At 47.7% G+C, this 18,305-nt stretch overlaps 1 protein-coding gene across 1 annotated transcript; it reads right to left on the reverse strand.

Annotated features, from left to right (window-relative positions):
• Positions 1–1,249: 1,249 nt before the first annotated feature.
• On the reverse strand, positions 1,250–1,858 carry LOC141463428 (GSK-3-binding protein-like). The gene has a single exon (XM_074145807.1). The coding sequence runs from the start codon at positions 1,856–1,858 to the stop codon at positions 1,250–1,252; it is 609 nt and encodes a 202-aa protein (XP_074001908.1).
• Between the last annotated feature and the right edge of the window lie 16,447 nt (positions 1,859–18,305).

Here is an 18,305-nt window from a genome sequence, read left to right on the forward strand (position 1 = left end):
GACGTATAAATTCCAACAGCCACATTCTCGGCTGCTCAAAGGGGCGTCTCACGGCTTACCAATGAACACGGCTGGCAAACAAAGGGGCTCAGTTGCATCTCCGTGCATTAATAACCGGTGTCCCACTGCATCAGACTATGCGGATTGTTGTGGGGATTTTGTTTTGTTTGTGTGTATGTGTGTGTACGTGTGTCTGCAAAATGGAGATCTCACAACTGAAAGAAGATCAAGGGGAACGAGCCTACTGGAGCATCATCCCCATAGTTTTGTTCTCGTCCACCAAAAATCCACTTCCCCTTAACAATGAGACACAGACAGACCCCAAAAATAAAAACAAGACCACGTTTATTCAATACAGACAGGTTAATTAAGACAGTAAGTCCTGCAAATCAGGAACACATTTCAAACACTCCGGTACGAAGTGCATATATTTAAAATCAACAGCTGCATCTTGTGGTCGAGCCATTGAGTTTGTCAGGGAAGGGTGGATTTCAGGGTGGTTTTTTTTTTTCTTTTTGGTAGAAAAAACTTGTTTCAGCTACCTTACGTGAACAATGCGTCTCAGGCTCCATTCACTCATCGGGCTTTACAATTATAAGTCCAGCTGCCTCCCAGCTTTGATATTCACATTTGTTTTGTTTAAACTGCTTCATACAGTCACAACGGGCGAAAAAAAAAATAATAAACGTTGAAATAATATAATAATAATAAAAAAAAAAAAACCAAAAACAAACAAACAAAAAAACCCCAAAGCAGCCCGGGAGGGGAAGGGAAACACCTCCCGCCGGGGTCAGCGAGAATTATTGCAAATGGCTCCTGGGAGATGGAGCCCGGCGGCGGAGGGACCGGCGGCGGGGGGGGTGTCGGCGGCCCCGGCCGGGCTGCCCCGGGGGCCGAGGAGGAGGAGCTCCTGGGGAAGGCAGAGGAGACGGGGGGGGGCACAACGACGGTTCGGCGTGCGCGGTCTCCGCCGGTGGGAGAGCGGCGGGGCTCGGCGCCGCGCCGGGGGTGACCTTGGGGCGGCGGCGGCGGGGGGGGACACGACACCGACCCTACCCGGCAGCGGGACGGGGATGGGGGGGGACGACGACGGGACACCCCGCCGCCGCCCCGCCGCGGGGGGAGACTTACATCGCGGCAGAGCCAGCACCGCGCTCGCCCAGTCCGCTCGGCGGGGGGGGCCCCGCCGCTGCCGCCGCCCCGGCCGCGCTCCTCCGCCCCGGCCGCCGCTGCCGCTCGTCCCCGACGGCTACTGCAGGGGCTGCACCGCCGCCGCCTCGCCGTCCGCGCCGCTGCTCCCCGCCGAGGCGCTGCCGCTGGAGGCCGTGGAGGCTGCCGCCGCCGCCGCCGCCGCCGCCGCCGCTAGCTGCAGCCGCCGGACGGCTTCTTTGATGAGGTTTCCGGAGAGGATGAGCTGCTGCAGGAGCCGGTGGGGGTCCTCCTCCTCCGCCGGCCCGTCGCCCGGCCCCGGCGGCGGTTGCTTCCTCCGGCGGGCGGCGCTCCGCAGCCAGCCCCGGCCGCACAGCTGCTTGGTCACCCGCTGCTGCCCGCTCCTGTCCGGTCGCGGCGGTTCGGCGTGTTGCGGGTGGGCTTGCGGCGGGGCCGGCCCCCGGGGCGCCAGCAGGCCGCCTCCGCCGCCGCTACAGCGAGGCGAGTAGGGGGCGGCGCGGTCGCGGGCGCTGCCCGGCCCCAGGTGCTTGGGTCCGCGGGTCGGCGGCGGCGGTGGCGCCCGCTGGGCGCTGAGCTGCAGCACCTCGCCCAGTTTGGCCACCAGCGCGTCCACCTCCTTGGAGCCCGCCTGCCCCACGGCGACCGAGCGCTCCAGCAGCAGGAAGCGCTCGCCCGGGCGGCACGGCATCTCGGCCGGCGCCCTGCCGTGCCGTGCCGCAGCGGGACCCGGGGCCGCCGCCCGCCGCCCCGAGCACACGCGGCTCCGGCGGCTGCGGTTGAAGCTGGAGCTCGGCCCGCTGGGGTTGGTTTGTAAACAATGGGTGACGCGGCAGCCCGGGCGCCTCCCACTGCGCCGGGCGGGGGGGGGGGGGGGGAGACGGGGGAGGAAAGCCCCCGCCACCGATCGGCCGACGGCCGCTCCCGGCGCCGACACCCCCCCCGCGGCGGGTCGGAGCGACCCCCGCCGCCGGCTTGGGGGCGGCTCCCGCGGCGGGAAACCGGCGGTGGGGATAGGCCGCCCCGCAAGCGCCGGCCACGCCGCTCCCGCTTCCCCCCCTCCGCCGGCGCGCCGCGTGGACCGGCCCGCTTTCAAACCCCGCACCTCGGGCCGGGGGGGCGGGGCCCGGGTGATTGGCAGGAAGGGCGTGAGGGGGCGGGGCGGGGCGGGCGGCCCGTCTGTGAGGGGAGGCGGCGGGAAGGGAAGGGGCTGCCGGGGGCGGGAAGGGGCTGCCGGGGGCGGGGAGGGTCCGTCGCTGTCCCGTCGCCTCAGGGCAAGTGCCCGGAGGAGAGACGAGGCGGGGGGGGGGGCACCGAGGTGGGCGGCCGGGCACTGAGGGAAGGGTGACCGCCTGCCTGCCGCCCCCTCGAGGGGCTTCCCCCGGCCCCCGTCGGTCAGTACCGTGGCTGCCCTGACGGACACTGCCCCGGGAAACCGTCACCAGTGCGAAGGGCTCCGTGTTTGCCGGTGTCTCTGTAGCTGCCCCGCTGCACCGGCCCGAGGGCGGCTGTACGGGCGCCTGCCTCCCCGGTGACACCGTGGAGGCGGTGGTTGCCTGCTCCTGAGGCAGTGCTCCCGCCGTGCACCGGTGCCTGCAGGAGCAGAGCACCGCATTGCGAGCCCCGTTGCAGCGGCCTCCCACCGAGATGGGGGTTTAGGGTGGCAATAGGTTCCTACGGCAGGGCCGGGTCCCGGGATCCCATGCCATGGCTGTTTGCAACCACCAACTGTAGTTCTCGGTACACCGGCTGTGTCTTCACACCCAGCAGAGCGCCGATTTTGGGTGTAATTCCTTGGCATAGAAGTGCCTTTGGGGTCTTGTTTTCCATCACTAGAATTAGCAGCTGTGAAGCAAGTCTGTGCAAGTGGGCTCTCGAGTTTTCTGCCTGCCTGTGGCTTACTTTGTCACCTGGAGGAAGGCTCCCTCCTGCCTCTTCCTCCTCCTGTCGCAGCCCCATTGTCTTCCCTTGAATCCATCGCTACGTCCTTAAGCGCTGAAGTTTCTACAGTGAGCCATAAATGACATTTTCCGGATGTCAAAACGCTGGGGACATAGTCCAGGAGACGCTCATTCACGTAACTGGGCACGCGGTCGCCGCTGCTGGGGAACCACTAGTGACATGGGAGTTGCTCACACGCGTAACTGTGCTGGGCTCCTTCATTGATCAGCAAGCGGCTGGCAAAGGAGAGGGCATGTCCTTTGGTCCCTTTGTCCATGTTTTCCTCATTTACTGCCACTTGCTGTACAAAACGAGAGACCCTGTGCCTACGTGCACCTGTCTGTAAACGTGCCTGTCACCTGAACATGTTCCTGGTGGCTCCAGCCTAGGTATCCAAGCCCATTACTACATTTCCTGCCTAACTGCATATTATTTTTTCATATATATATTTAACATACTGATACTTTCTTATTTTCAGCGCCGCCTTGTCAACTGGCCATTAAAAGTCAGATTGTATTGTTCCACGGGTAGTGAGAAAGTGAGTTCTCGTTTCCCCACGCCAAAATATTTTTAAGAAAACACTTCTACCCTCGTTCCCTAATTATGCAGTATCTTTTCAAGTGGAATAAAGGCAGGCCTACATAGATGGAGTGGATGGATCTACTTCAGCTCCAAGGGAGATCTATATTCAGAGCACTTCTGAGTAGGTAATCTGGTATTCTGCACAAACCAAACTGCAATAAACCAGTACAGCTTATTCCAGCCTTTTCTTCTCCTCCCACAAAAGCAAAATAAGCTATACCAGCAAAAGCTCAGTGCTGCCTGTGATTGCATCTACACCTGGGGCTTTCATGAGCCCAGCAATGATAATCACAGATCGCGCTTCCTTGCATCCCTAACCAGCAGCAGCGCTGGGAAAAGTTTGCAGGATGGAGCAGATCAGGGACACGGATAGGGAGCTCAGGGCGCAGCCATTAGCAGAATCCTGATGTCCCCGGATCTTTTTTAATGCAAAACTTCAGTGATGGTTGATTGACAATCGACTGAGTAAGTATCTGCTGAAGATTTCGGGACTAAACCTACTGAAAATATTTACATTGAATGCTACTAATCAGGCTTAATGGTTTTACCACCTCAACAAAATGAGTGTCATGAATTTGTGTTATCTTAAGGAGTTACCAGAAGAAGGGCGGTTCAGAATATGTTCTCCTAGAGGAATGGGGAACCCCAGCCATTACTTTGGTATTCTAACTGCTTTCTTCACAGTATGAGCAAAAGAGGAGAGAAAAGCTTAAATGCTGGCGAAGACGCATCCTATGTCAGGTCTGAAGGGTCCCCCTCAAAGGTTTCTTTATGTGGGAAAAACGACGCCAAAGTGGACTCGGTGTGAATTTACATTGTGCTCACGGCTACGGAGGGTATCTCAGCATGTCAGCACCCAGGGCCCTTTCTGGCGTTAAACCCCAGTCAGTTACGACATTCCAGGAGCAGGTCTCAGCGGTCTGCAGCCACCCTCAGATGTTCCCAGCAGAAATCACTGCAGTGGTTTATGAACCGACAGTTTTTTTGCCAGCGCCTCTCTGTAGAAATGAGAACAACTTCCAGAGTGGGTTCCGCAGTCAAGTGCCTGTTGTGCAGGCAGGTGCCCCGGCGCAGAGTTTGTGAGTGTAAGCGGCAGGGCTGGCTGCCAGCAAGAGGTTGGGGCTTCCTCAGTTGTAGCCATCGGGTCATTTGGCCGAGTCCCAAGCTAGCTACAGCAAGGTGTTCTCATTGAGATTGGGAGAATCGCAGCCTAGTTACCGTACTTTGTCTTCTCCTGCGGGTGATGAGTTCTGCGGCACTGCTTTTACTTTAGCAGCTTACCACAGTAATTTCAATTAACAAAAATCCACCCAAACCATTGAGGATAGGGGCAGAATATTTTAAAAATAAAAGGATGAAAAGAGTTGTAAAACCGTTGACAAGATTTTTCTGACCACCGACAACATTTTTCTGAGCAGTAGTTTGACAATGAGTGTTGCTGCGATTTTTTTTTTTTTCTTCTGATACGTTTCTCTGTATTGTCTGCTTCCATTCTGGGATTGCCAAAATTCCCACTGCAAATTGCGGGAATAGAGCTAATAGAATGACTTAGAACTAAGTCAGATTCTATTAGTGAGATGTTACAGTTGCAAACAATAATTGGTTCCTTTTTGTCATTGTTCATCTGCACTATCACTTTATCCACATTTTTAGAAAACAGTCTTTAAGGTATTTTTAGTAATATTTGACTTTCAGATATCCCTGGCAGAGGACAAAGTCCGAGTTTCATAAACAAGTACTAATTGTGTTAATTATGTGGCCATCTATAAAATTTTGACATGATTTTACAGCAAATATAAAGAATATGAAGGTCAATTTATATATCTTACTTTTTGTACTGATCATGACAAGGTGGACAACTGGATGTGACTTCCGAGCTTTAAACTTATTAAGGACAAAGAAAGAAAGCCCTTGAATCCCCTGAAATCCGCAATCCAGTGCAATCTCAGTCCTTCCACTACATGTATGTGTTCAGGATCGTGCACATGTTCAAACATGTTACGGAAACCCAATAGCCCAATCGATGTGAAATGAGAAATAATATTTAATTTGCGCAGGTGTTTACATTTCCTTATGCCAGAGCTGCGTGATCTGTGATCTCAGACTTCAGCGTTGTGTAGGGAAACAAATCGGATTGATAAATCCGTGACAGAGACTATGTAGTGTTGCATCACGATGCTGAAGTATTTGTAGTGTTGTTTACAAAACAGCAAGAGGACTCTGAACTGGGTGAACCCAGTGACTAGGAAGTCCTTCCTAGTCCTTTTCCTTTTCCAGGCATTTCTCACGTCTTTTCTTTTCAACAGAAACTTCTGTCATGTCTATTAAATATGCAGAGCTTCTCTTCATAACAATGGTGTCAATGAAGGATGCTTGTGCAAAGTAAATTAATTTCCCGTGAACACTTTAAATGCAGAATGGGGAGAGGCCAGAACACCATCCAAATGAGACGAGTTTACATTCCCCGATAATCGTTTTGTAACCTGCATTTATAATAGATTTCCAAGAACAAAAGACATTCCTTTAGAAACAGCCGAGGTTGCTAAGTGACACAAATGTATTTACTGTGTCATAACTTGCAAAAGCCAAACACATTAAACCAGGGGAATTAATAAGCAGAAATGTCGTGAGCCTTACCCTGACTCCCAGGGTAAATATAAAGCTGTTGGCCACCAGTTTTACACGGTTTCGGATGCCCAGTCTGAGACCTTAATGGAGACGGGAAACATTAGCTGCTTTTGAAAATGTAGGCTTTCATCCTGAAGAAATTCAAATATGCATATTTTGCCCCAACACAAGAACCTGAATTGGGATGTATGGGACATGTTTCTTTCAGGTATTGTTTCTGTTTATCCCCAGTCAGTTCCCTGAGAATATGCATGTAGGGATACTGCTTCCTAGCACGGCTGGGAAGTACGTTGTGAGGTCTGAGGCTGAGTTACTTCGTTTTGCTGAAGTTATCTCTGTTTCTCACGTCTTTTAGACACAAAAAGCGGCCCGTCGGGGAGAAGCTAAAGCTGGCACTTTCTTGTACCTCCTCGCGTTCTAGAGTCTGACACACCAAGCTGCTGCATCCCGGCTTGCCCACGTGCTCAGGACACATGTCCCCTTTGGAGGGACCACAGGAACCTTCCTGTGGCCCGCTGAGCTGTTCCTTCCCTTTCCCTAAGGTGTAAAACCTCTTCTCCCTCCTCTGATACGCAGGAGATGCTGCAGATTCCCCGGGCCTGCCCCAAGCGTGCGAAGGCAGCCGGTGTGCAGGGGCTGCCTCGGAAGAGTGCATTAAGCTACCTGTTTATTGGGAGTTGTCAGGTTGCCTTGCGCAACAGCCTCTGCTAGTTTAGGAATGAGACAGCAGGCGTGGGAAAGGAGCCTGCAGACGTCTCAGGGATGCACTAAACTACGGGGCAACCAGGCCTTTGTTTATTCAAATAATTGACTCACTTCCAGCTTTCCTAATAACTGGAATTCATTTTGATGGTAACATTATATCATAAGCAATGGGCCGGTGTAATCTGTCGCGTGGGCTCTTATAGATTTTCCATATATGCAATTCCTGTGAATAATTTCCATTTGTCTGATCTTTTCCAATATTAAATTGTAGGAAGCAGAGATGAAAACAAAATATTGAACTGCCCCCAAAATCCTATGAAAATAGACTTTTGCAACATCTCTTGAAAAATACCGGAGATTTGAAAGAAAATCCCTTTCACGTTTTGTCAAAGTTCCCTGCACATTTACCTATGTCCTGACAAAATTCCCCTTCTTGCCGTTATACCTTCAATCAGTAATTGTTTATTAACCAGACACGTCTCTTGACAGTTCTGTTAAAACAAGCCTATCTACAGTGAATACTGAAAAGCCACAATCAATAAACTAGTATATAATGATTACAAGTAATGTGTCTCACTCAGCATGCAGGCCAAAAAAGAAAAAAAAAAAAAAAGAAAGCCTCTTGTCTAATTGTGTTTGAAGTAGACTTGTCTAAAATTAAGGGAGCACTTGTCCCACAAGGACCGGAGCCAATTCCACTGAATCAATGGAACCTGGGCACGACTGCCAGCTTTCTTCGCTGAAATCCCTCCTTCAAGCGTAGTTTTGACATGAAGCCATTAGAAAAAAGATGACTGTTGCTTAAAAAGGAAAAAGAAAACCAGGTACCACCTGAGATCTGATAACCCCTTCTTGTTTTGAATCGGAACTGGGGTGTTTGCGTAATTTAGGGCCTGGACTTGCTCCTCACAGGAGCATGATCAAGCCTCGGATGAGAAACATCTTGGGTTATGGTATCTATGGTTATAGATACGGTTACATTTCCTCCTGTCTGCTCCCTGACCACAGCTCATCTATTTTTTTATTTTCTTTGTGGTGTTACTCACCACGCATTCCTCAGTTCTCCTGCTTATTCTAGCCCTGCACAGCACCATGATGTCCACTAGTGGTGTTTAGTAAGTCTGAAGTTTGACCCCTGCCATTTTTCTCTGCAAGACTCTGTGATTAGCAAAAAATTTTTAAACTGACAAACTTCATATCCATTTTTCTAAAGTCTTATTAGTCCCTCAGAACAAGACAGGTAGGTCTATCTTCTTGAAACTACTTCCCTTCTTCTCTCTAAAATAATTATGCTTGCGACAGCCTGATTCCACTGCACCACCCCCCTTTTTACCTAATATAGTCCTTTTGATCTGCTTGCAATCCTCTTTTTCATGTTTTTTTCCCCATTAGCTTTTAAAAATCCATATGCATTTGTGAAGAAGTGGCTTATTTCAACCTTTTTTTTACTGTGTCTGCTTATTTTTTCTTCCAGCCACCTATTAGGTCAGCCTGATTTTTCCCTTATTAAATTGAGCCAATATGTTTAGACAGTGAATTTCCCAATAGCAAAGTCAACAAACAAGATCCATAAATTATTACACAGTAATAATTTCCATCACATTAACAACCGTGTTTTCTTGTATATTCTGTTTAGAGCTGAATTCACCCTCAGTGGATAATGAAAAACAGCCCTTTAGGTTGCAAACCTTTCAGCGTGCAGCGTCCAACGTAATAGATTTCATGAGATCCTTGGGTGCTATTATACATGCATAATTTAGAGTAAGTATCGCAGGTCATGTCACTTACCTCCTTCTGATGTAGGGCTCTCAAGACTTTTGGATAAAAAATAATAATAATAAAGCTCTAGCTTACAGCAAGAGGCATGGAGAGGTTGCTGCCTCATTCTCTTTTCCTCTTTTCAGGGTCCTGCTGAACTGCCATGGTTCACAGCCAAGGGCACCCACATAAATTGGCCGTGATTTTAATTTTGCTTTATAGCAAGGCTGGGCTTCGTGGCAGTCCTGTGGCTGCAAAGGAGCGGGCTGAGCCGCCCCTCAAGCGGGAAGAGCAGCCAGTGGGGAAAGGGGTGGGAGAAGCTCTTGCAGCCGTCCCGGTGTGAGCATTTTCCTTCCTGCTGGGTCAGAGCGGTGTGCTTGGGTGGAATGGAGAGCTGGAGAATGAAGCTTCACAGGTGAAGTCCTACGGGAGCCACTGCCTTTCACACGATCTGAATTGTTCTCATTGGACTCTCCGCTGTTGCTACTGATTAATGTGCTTTTCTCTCTTGGAAGACATTCAGCATTTTGGAATAATTCCTCCCTCTTCCCTCTCGATAGAATTGTTTGAATTAAGAGCAGCAAGACAAAATTCGTACTGTATTATTAAGAAACTTTTTCAATACTTTAAAGCCAAATAGCAATAACTTTCCTGCCTCACTCTGTGTCCTCTTCCCACCAGTGACGGTTACAACCCAACAATCGTTGCTACTGGACATTTCGATTCCCGTCTTTTTGCTGAAAGACATGACTGTATTTCAGAGAGGCAAGTCACGGGGATTCAAGTCCTTTTTTTTGTCACAATAATTACAACTAGCCCTCCCCAATACTCCCTGAGCACCGACTGCATTTTGTTGGGATTTACCAGTGATCCGTGTGCACGTGCGGTAGCTGCTTCCAGCCCCTTGCTAGTACATAAAGGGACACTTGCAGCCTCTGCCCCCAGGAGCGTGACTCTAGACCTTCGCTCGTGCCTGCTGCAGCAGCTTTTCACAACGCAAAGTGTTTAGGAACGATATTGCTTGAAGGTTTCTGCCCCCCCCTCCCCCCCGGCCCCGTGCCTGCTGCCATGCCCGTGGTGCAGCCCGCACCGATGTGCTAGCAGAGCTGCGTGTGGAGCCGCGCTGGGAGCCCGTGAGCTGTTCTTTAGCAACACGTCTGTTCCAGGGCTCTTTGAAAACGCTGGGTTGGCAGAAATGAGTGATGCTCTGGGGCAGAGGAGGGCAGGGCTGAGGAAGGATGATGGGACAGGAACACTGAAAGTCAGTTTTACCCATCAAAACTTCACACCATAAAACCAGGGACTGAGATTTATGCCGACCTTAGCGGTTCTTAGCAGCACCACGAGCCAGCTGTGCTATTAATTCTGGTCCAGGTGTGAGCAGGAGCCCTCTGGCAGTAAGGAAGGAGGAATGGGAAAGCATCGGGAGACCAACAGCATTCAAATGGTGCAAAATTGTGCTCACAGTACAGAGCAGCTGACAGGGCAGACACTTTAATACCAGCCTATATCTTCCTGTTAAACTCACTGCCTCAAATCAAAAGCAACCTCAGGCCCAGACTTCATATATTTTATGTAGAAAGGATTCCAGCTATAACCGGAATAGGTTATAACTCAGGTTAGCTTTGCAGTGAAATGAAGCCCAAAGAGCTTATAAACAGAAACCTTGATTGCAAAATTGATTTAAAACTTCATAAAGTAGATCTGCTGGCACAATCCTATTTTAGCAATGAAGACAGGACCCCAAAGGCCAACATTTCTAAGGCAATTTGTCCAAGGAAGAAACACCCCTTTTCAGTTAATGAACCGTTTTATAAAGCGCTTAATATTATTAACTTTCATTATAACTTTCCTATAAAATACACATTAGGTCACCACCTTCAGCCAGGAAGTCATCACGCAAGTTATGTATCATTATGAGTTCATATATTTCAAAAGTTCCCTCCTTTGCTCTTTTCACAAACTTAACTACATGATCCATTTTAAAATGGTCCCTACTTTAAGTTTGCGCTCCTTACTGAATGTCAAGCTGCAAGAGGAAAGCTCTCCACCGCCTTTGCCCAGATTCGTTGTTGCAGCCTGGTGGGTTTTACTACTCTCATTTAACCTTCAATTGAATATGATAGTAAATCGGGCAAAACGGTGCTAAAACCAGAACCTGCAGCGTGGTTCGTGAAGAAGGAAACCTGTAAATGAGCACCAAAGCTAGGAACCAGGGAAGCTACAAATGATCTGTCCATATGCTTGAGAGCACCTTCCTTCTACCTCAAAATCATACCTGATCTGAAACACTCCCCCACAGCAGAACAAAAAGAATTTTAAAATACCAAAATTAAAAACTCCCGTGGCAGTTCTGGCTTTGTGATGACTTCCTTCTGCACGGCTTTCCTGCTCTTCGTATCGATGCAGATTCTTATCAGCATTGGCCGTTGCATAGTCTGGTACATTGGAGCAGGGATTGCACTGAAGAAAATAAAATGTTAATGGTGATGATTAAGGTTTTCCCGGGATTCCCATACGCACTCTTATTACCACTGCTGCCATCATTCGGCTGCTGAACTCTCCATGCTGTGCTCATTGATGCCTCTGCAATTGAAGTAGGTAGGATATTAAACTGAAGACATTTCTTGAAGGGAATGTGAATCTAAATTGTTCTTCCTTCGTAAAATCATTCTGGAAGAACTGTGCACTCCCAAAATCCCAAAAGAAAAGCTATTCTAAGATACCACAAGAGGAAGACTGTTGCGTTGCTCAATAAGAACCCCCTTGACAATGATGAGCAGAAGGGAGTGACCACATGAATATTTCCTGAGCTGAGGCACCCCAGCTTTCGTGGGGGTGTTGTAAGGTGACTTGTGTAACTTGTGGACAGTCTGGCCGGCACCTCATCGTGGAGATGCCATTTGATAACAACCTAAACTGGCTAAGGCAGCCTAATGGCCTTTGAAAGCCCTTCCCCACCTGCATCCCTCTCTGTACTTCTAACACATCCCTTGGTACTGGCCCTGGTGCTCTTCGGAGCCACGGCCAGTCAGATCAGAGGGCTCGGCCAGCAGAAAACTAAGCCTGAAAAAAAGCAATGAGTTTTGTCTAAGCTTGGCTTTCTGCACTGGATTATTTACGGTTTGGTGTAGATCCCTGGGAAAGAGCCGGCAGAAAGCTGGCCTTCTCCTCCCAGCTGTAAGCTTGGCTTAACTGAATCGTAAACCTGCGGGTGGAGTTTCCCCAAGGCATTGACTTTGGCAGTGCAGCTCTTTTAAGAAGTGCCTGCCCCGCTCCATGCCTAGCTGAAGTTCACAGCCTCCTCTGATGGGCCCATGCAATCATCCTCTATAGGGCTAGACTAGAAACTGGGCTGTGGCTCAAGGTTCAGAACTTCTCAGACCACAGCAGGGGCGATGAGCTGTGGCGTAAGACCAGGAGTGAGCTGAAGGTCACAAGGGCAGGAACTTCATTAACCAATGTGGTTGGTGGAGCCAGTCTCTCATGAAACTACAGTTGGAGGGTTCCTGTGGATCCCATTCCTTGAACTCATCAGCACCTCCAATTCCTCCGTGCTTATTAATTAAAGAAAATGCTCTGTGTGGCAGCTACAGTAGTGGCTTTCAGTTTTCTCCACAGAAAATATTCTGCTGGGGGAAAAAACGAACATGTAGCTATCATGGCATAGCATTGTTATATCTATGCATAACAAGGTGTATATGACACCTTGGTTGTACATCATTCAGTCTTGCAGCATAGACAGGCATCACAGGGACGTCCTTAATACAATTACAGTACAGTTCTTCAGGCTTGCTACTGCCACAGATCTCCTTTGCAGAACGGAGCCATGCAGATCTGCTCAATATAGACTCATCAGTTCATGTACAGCCCTTCAAAATCCATTGCTTTAATCATAATTTAGGAATAAACAAAAATCCAATTTCTTGCACGCTGACAAGAAACCGTAGTTTATGTTGGGGAAAAAAAACCCACAACAAACCAACCTTAACAGTGCCTATATTTAGACATGGGCCAAAGTGCCGGAGGGTGTGGTCTTCACGGGCAATCTCAGTGTTTCACTGGGAGTTTGTGTGTGGACAAGCCTCTGAAAGAAGCGTGATTCTGAAGCAACCGTATGACTTGCAGAACTGGTGTCTGAGGCAAGGAGCAGCCACCACAAAGAGCTATCTCTGTTGAGGCTGGTGTAAGGGAAGAGTGAGCTTTTTGGACCTCTCCTGCTGAGAAAACTTCATAAAATATTTTACTTATAAAACTGCTTCTGCTTGGAGAGTGTAGCAAAGTTCAAACTAATTATTCACTATTTTGAACAAATTCTTTCTCTCATCCTCAGGTGTTCGAACTGTCCCGCTCACAATGAACACCTTCTCTTACTACAGTCGAGACAAAACGTGTGATGGATTTTGGCAGATCCCCTCCCACCCCTGCCAATATGTAAAGGAGACAAATACTGCTGGTAAAAAAAATTATAAAGGAGAACTTCCTGCACATAGTTTCTCATTATGATAATAAAAGGCAAACACAAGTGTGATGGAAAGCATTTTCTTTCCAAACCAATTTGTTGTATATATATATTGCTGTTTGGAGCGACAAAGAAGCCATTGTAATGTAAAAATGTCAGTCCTCGAGTGGAATTTGCAGTTGCAGTTATCTGATTCTATAAAAGGAGATGCTGAAGAACTGTAAAACTCTCAAATATTTATTCAGCAAAAAGGTTGAATCCCGGACACACTTTCCTATCCATGCACGTGTGCATGTTTCTCGTATGTCCTTTCGTGTGTGCTGCGCTTTACAGCACAGTTTGCGTAATTCGTCATTTTGATGTACTGTATGATTTCCTGAGTATATAACAATCCTGAAATAAGTGCCATTTTGTGGGTAGCAAAGTATTTGAGTGCAGCTCACCACCTCTAATGTGTCAGCTAGATCTATTGCGCCACTATTAATGGCATATTCAGAAGAACTTTTTTACTCTACTATCGAAATTCTTCTAAGATTGTACTTAGATTTGGCAAATGTTTCCCACGTGTTTTTGAGTGGCATTCCGTCTTTTGATGTTTATATTTGCCATCTGGAGATGTCAGCTTTGTTCTACAGAAGAACTAAGAAATGGTGTAAGTAAATCTCAAGAAGTGGAAAAGAACATTTTGAAAAGGTTTACAAACAAATGTGCCCATAAATAGTATAGAAAAAAGTTTTGTTCATGTGTAATGATATGGACATACTTTTTTGGCAAGTCACTCTACTGTCTGAAATTTTTTCGATCCCATTGCTATAGATAGCGCAGAAGGAATTCTAAGCGAGTTATATAAAAGAAAGACTATAAACTATAGGTTTTAGCTTGTTCATTTTATGCACGTGATCGTATGTTCAGTATGATGAGGCTCACAGTTTTTCCAGTACTCCTTGTAATGAGGTAGATTTCCTAATTTGTGTGGATTTTCCACACAACAACTTTCGTGAAAAACATTTGAACAATATACATGTAAAATATAAAAAAACTCCTGGATTCCTTGGACAGGCAGATGCAAGAATTATGCATTATTCTTATGGCTGTTGCCATTACTATTCATACTTGCAACAATTTGAATTCAGAATCCGTATTTCCCTGTACTCAGCTACAACTCGGGTAAGAATCAGAAGAGATTAAATATAACCGTGTAAAGGAGGTAACCTCCTGTTATGCTGCAGTAGGTTTGTTCTGCCACCAGCTACTGCAGGATAACTGCTAACATGAAATTCTGATCTTGGCAGGTAAAAAGTTTCCACGATTTCCATAATGTGGAATATTCGAAGTATATATATATATATATGTATGTAGCCATGTTAAAGAGAATGAGGCACAACTGACGGTTGTAAACCACAGAACAATTAAAACTCAGTCGCTAGAAACGTGTTAATGTTCTTTTTGGTTATTTATGCAGTTGAGACAGGCGGGGCCATATACTGTACCCAGAAACGATACGCATTTATCTATGTTTATATCACCAGGAAAGGCACTGCTGTCTTGCCCTTAGCAATTCTCCCTCTCCTCTTTGCTCTTTGTAAGATGAGCCCAGCTTCAATGTCACGGTTAAGATTAATTGCGAGCGATCTGCTTCGAGTTGTTTTCTGGTCACCAGTAGTTTGTTTGGATTCCCTTTTCTCTTTGTTGTTGGCTGATGCCACCGTGGGACTTGGGCTCGTCAGAGTTATTTTATACATCATTAGCTCAGCAGTGCAGGGGACGATCACTTTCCCGTAGAAAAGTAATTCTTTCTCGAAAGACGCATGTAAATCTTGGCTGTTGAGACAGTGGCTTTTGCAAATTTCCTTGAAAGCTGAACGCTCAGGTTCTTCGTTCTTCTCTGCCTCACACCTCTTGCCGTCATTTACGCCCCTGCCAAAGAACACTCACCGGATCAGCGGCAGCGCACGCCGCCTCTCCCAGCCTTTGAGACCGATCGCCGCTGTGTGATCTTAATGCCCTTGTACGCCAGCCTTATTTACTTATTTCAGCGCGATTTCAAGTTCATTTCCTTTAACGACGAGAGGCGGGTGGTGTGTTTTAGCCCTGAAAAGGAGCGGTACCGCAGCCCCGGCTGCCTTGCGGAGAGTGAGTGGGGCAGAGGCCAGCTGGGCGGCAGCCAGCCCCTGGCGCCGGCATTCGGAGGCTGGGAAGCTCCAAGGTGAAACATAATTGGACACACTCGAAAACTAGAGGCCGTAAATACGATAAAACAAATAAACACATTCAGGAAAAAGTGAGGGCTGCAAGAGCTGGGCTCGTTCCAAACACTCTCCCTTATTGCTTTTTTTAAAAAAGTAATCATTCTATTTGTATGGCAATGCGGGTTCTAGCTCTCGGTACGGCCCTTTCCACAGCCTGACATGTGCTGGGTTTTCTGTCCTATTCCTTCTTGTGATGTAGATTGCTGAAAGACTCAGGTACAATCCTGTTTAGAGCCCATGGGTTTGGCTGCTGGGGTCAGGACACAGCAATTCTCCAGGTGGATTTAGGGTGCCTGGGTGGCCAGCTGCCGCCATTCGTGAGCCGGGGGGCTCATTTTCAGAGCCCGAGAGCTCCTCTGTCATTGAAACTGGTGGGAGCTCAGAGCATTCAATGCTTCCCCTGTGTTTCCCCAACATTAAGGTTTGATTTGTAGAATAGTTTCTTCAAAGTCCTGTTCTGTTCCTGCTTTGCAGGCGACCTGATCCTACAGCAGTGGCTGCTGGTAATGGGGAACCCAGCCAGCAGGGACCCGGGTACATTGTCATAGCAGAGAAGCTGTCAACCCTCCCTCCACACCCCAAACACTTACAACGCCTAGGTGGGCCCACATACGTGCTAATATCCATTAGCACAGAACTCTATTAACCAAGCTGTCAGCCTGACTCAAAGCATTTTCCATTCAATTTTTAACTTTACATCCTCTGACTTGTCCATCTTTCATTTTTCCCTGATGAGCTCTGCCCATCGTTATCAAGAGCAGCACTTTCTGGACTAGTCTGGAAGAACCTTAGTGATTCCTTTGCCTTCCATTTTTTATATTTTATTTTAATTAAAACACAATTTTTTTTCAGTCTCTCTGCACTGTATAGCAATATCAATGAAGTAATGTGTGTCCCACCCAGATAATGGAGGATGGCTCCTCCTGTTATTAATCCATGCTATTTGTGAAATTCCAGTAATGTTTGCTTTATTTAACAGCTGTACAAATTACCTCCCAGGGAAGCCTGCATACTTATTAAAGCTTCTCTCTCTTGGGCCTAATTGTCTTCTGCCTTGGTTTCTTGTTAGCCATTTATACTCATGCAAAGTGTACATCAAATATTAGGACAAGTGTATATTTGGGATTCAGTAGCATTTTACCTTCATCTGCAAAAACCTACAGTGACCCAAAAAATGCCAGCAATTGGTCAAAGGTGTCTTTTGGTGTGTTCCCACTTGCAGGGGTCACTGAGGTGTAGAACTATGCTGGCGACCCTTCCAAGCATACACATCTAGTCCTTCCTGAAGGACTCGACAAGTCACGACAGAGAATAAAAATTCTTACTGGTGGAGACCAAGCTGGTAAGACCTAGAGCAATGCTTCCACAAGCACTTCAGAAAAGTTTACACATGTAAGTCTCCATAAATGACTTCTTAGTTTGAGATTTTGAAGGGGGCAGAGAGTCCCTTGGTGGAATTGTCTAGGGAGTGGGTTCCTACTCTGATCTTTTTGTGATGGAGACAGGTCTCAGACCGTGGCTCCACTATGGGAAGCATTCAAGCACTACTAATTACAGGTATTCCTTTCTCTGACATTTGTCTCTGCCCCTGCCAGTGCTGCTGCAGGCTGCCCCTTTGGTATGTCAGCTTGAAAAAGTAACCCGGGGGGAAAAAATGTGCTGACTTTTCAAAGCTGGACCAGTTTCTCAATCACTCCCACAAAGAACCGGGTTGGCTTCCCCGATGGGGCTCTGCATTGTGATTTTGGGACTGGGGATTTGTGGTCAGGACGGATGGAGGAGGATGGAGGATGGCTCTGTGGTTTTGCTGCCCATCTTCTTGGTGGTTACATTCCAGATATGGAAATATATTCTAACTGGAGCAGATTTATTGGGGCACTCAGGAGAGAATGACTGTTTTGCAGTTGGTGTGTAAGGCTGAATTACCATACAACATGCAGGGGAACAATGGAATGGAATATCCAAACGTATGAGCACCTCTGTTTATCCTTACAAACACATTCTAAAATATTACTTTGTGAGAGGCTGCAAGAAAGAAGCCAGAGCAAAAGGAAAAACCAGAGTCATTCACAAGTGTCAATTAGAAAGTGATGCAGTACGTCAAAAAAGTAGAGACTTTATGAAAGCCAAATACGCACGGCAGTCATTTATGCTCAGTACTGGCTTGTAACTATTGCTATGTGTAAAAGGATAGCAAATAATTAACATAAAACTGGTTAGTTATTACTTGGGCCTGGAGCCAAACCGTGTTATAGCTGATTTACCGTAAAGGCTTATCTGCACTCGCGGTGTTTCCACCCTTGCTCCGGTACCAGAGCGGCTGCAGTTGCGGTAACAACTGCAGAAGCTCTTGTTCCACCAGGCAGGGGCATTTTTACTGCCGTGTGGCCTGATCTGGTTGTGCAGTCATGTGTGCACAGCGCGGCAAACGGGTCTGTGTTTTACCGCTTTTCCTTAGAAATGGCTTTAATATGCAAGCCAACAGTCAGCGTATAAAAATCATTTCCATCGAGTGATTTGGGGATGTAGGAAAGACAGATTTCAAGGCTGGCTATTATGCTACTGTGATGGGCTTTAAAAAGGAAACATTTTTCCTAGCATGTTATAATAAATATCTCATCATGCCATTACAATCGCAGGCTAGGAAACTATCACGGCTACACATGAGAAAGGCAACACTGCAGCTATATAAAATCTCTCACTCTTTTTTATTTCCCTGATGGAGAGCTGCAAGAAGGAAAACCTGCTAATGTCCAGGCGTTTTCTTGCCCTTTTTTTAAAACCAAAATTGCTTGTTGTTTACCTTAGAAACT

The sequence above is a fragment of the Numenius arquata genome, chromosome 3 (genome assembly GCF_964106895.1).
Source record: "Numenius arquata chromosome 3, bNumArq3.hap1.1, whole genome shotgun sequence".
NCBI classification, from domain to species: Eukaryota; Metazoa; Chordata; class Aves; order Charadriiformes; family Scolopacidae; genus Numenius; species Numenius arquata.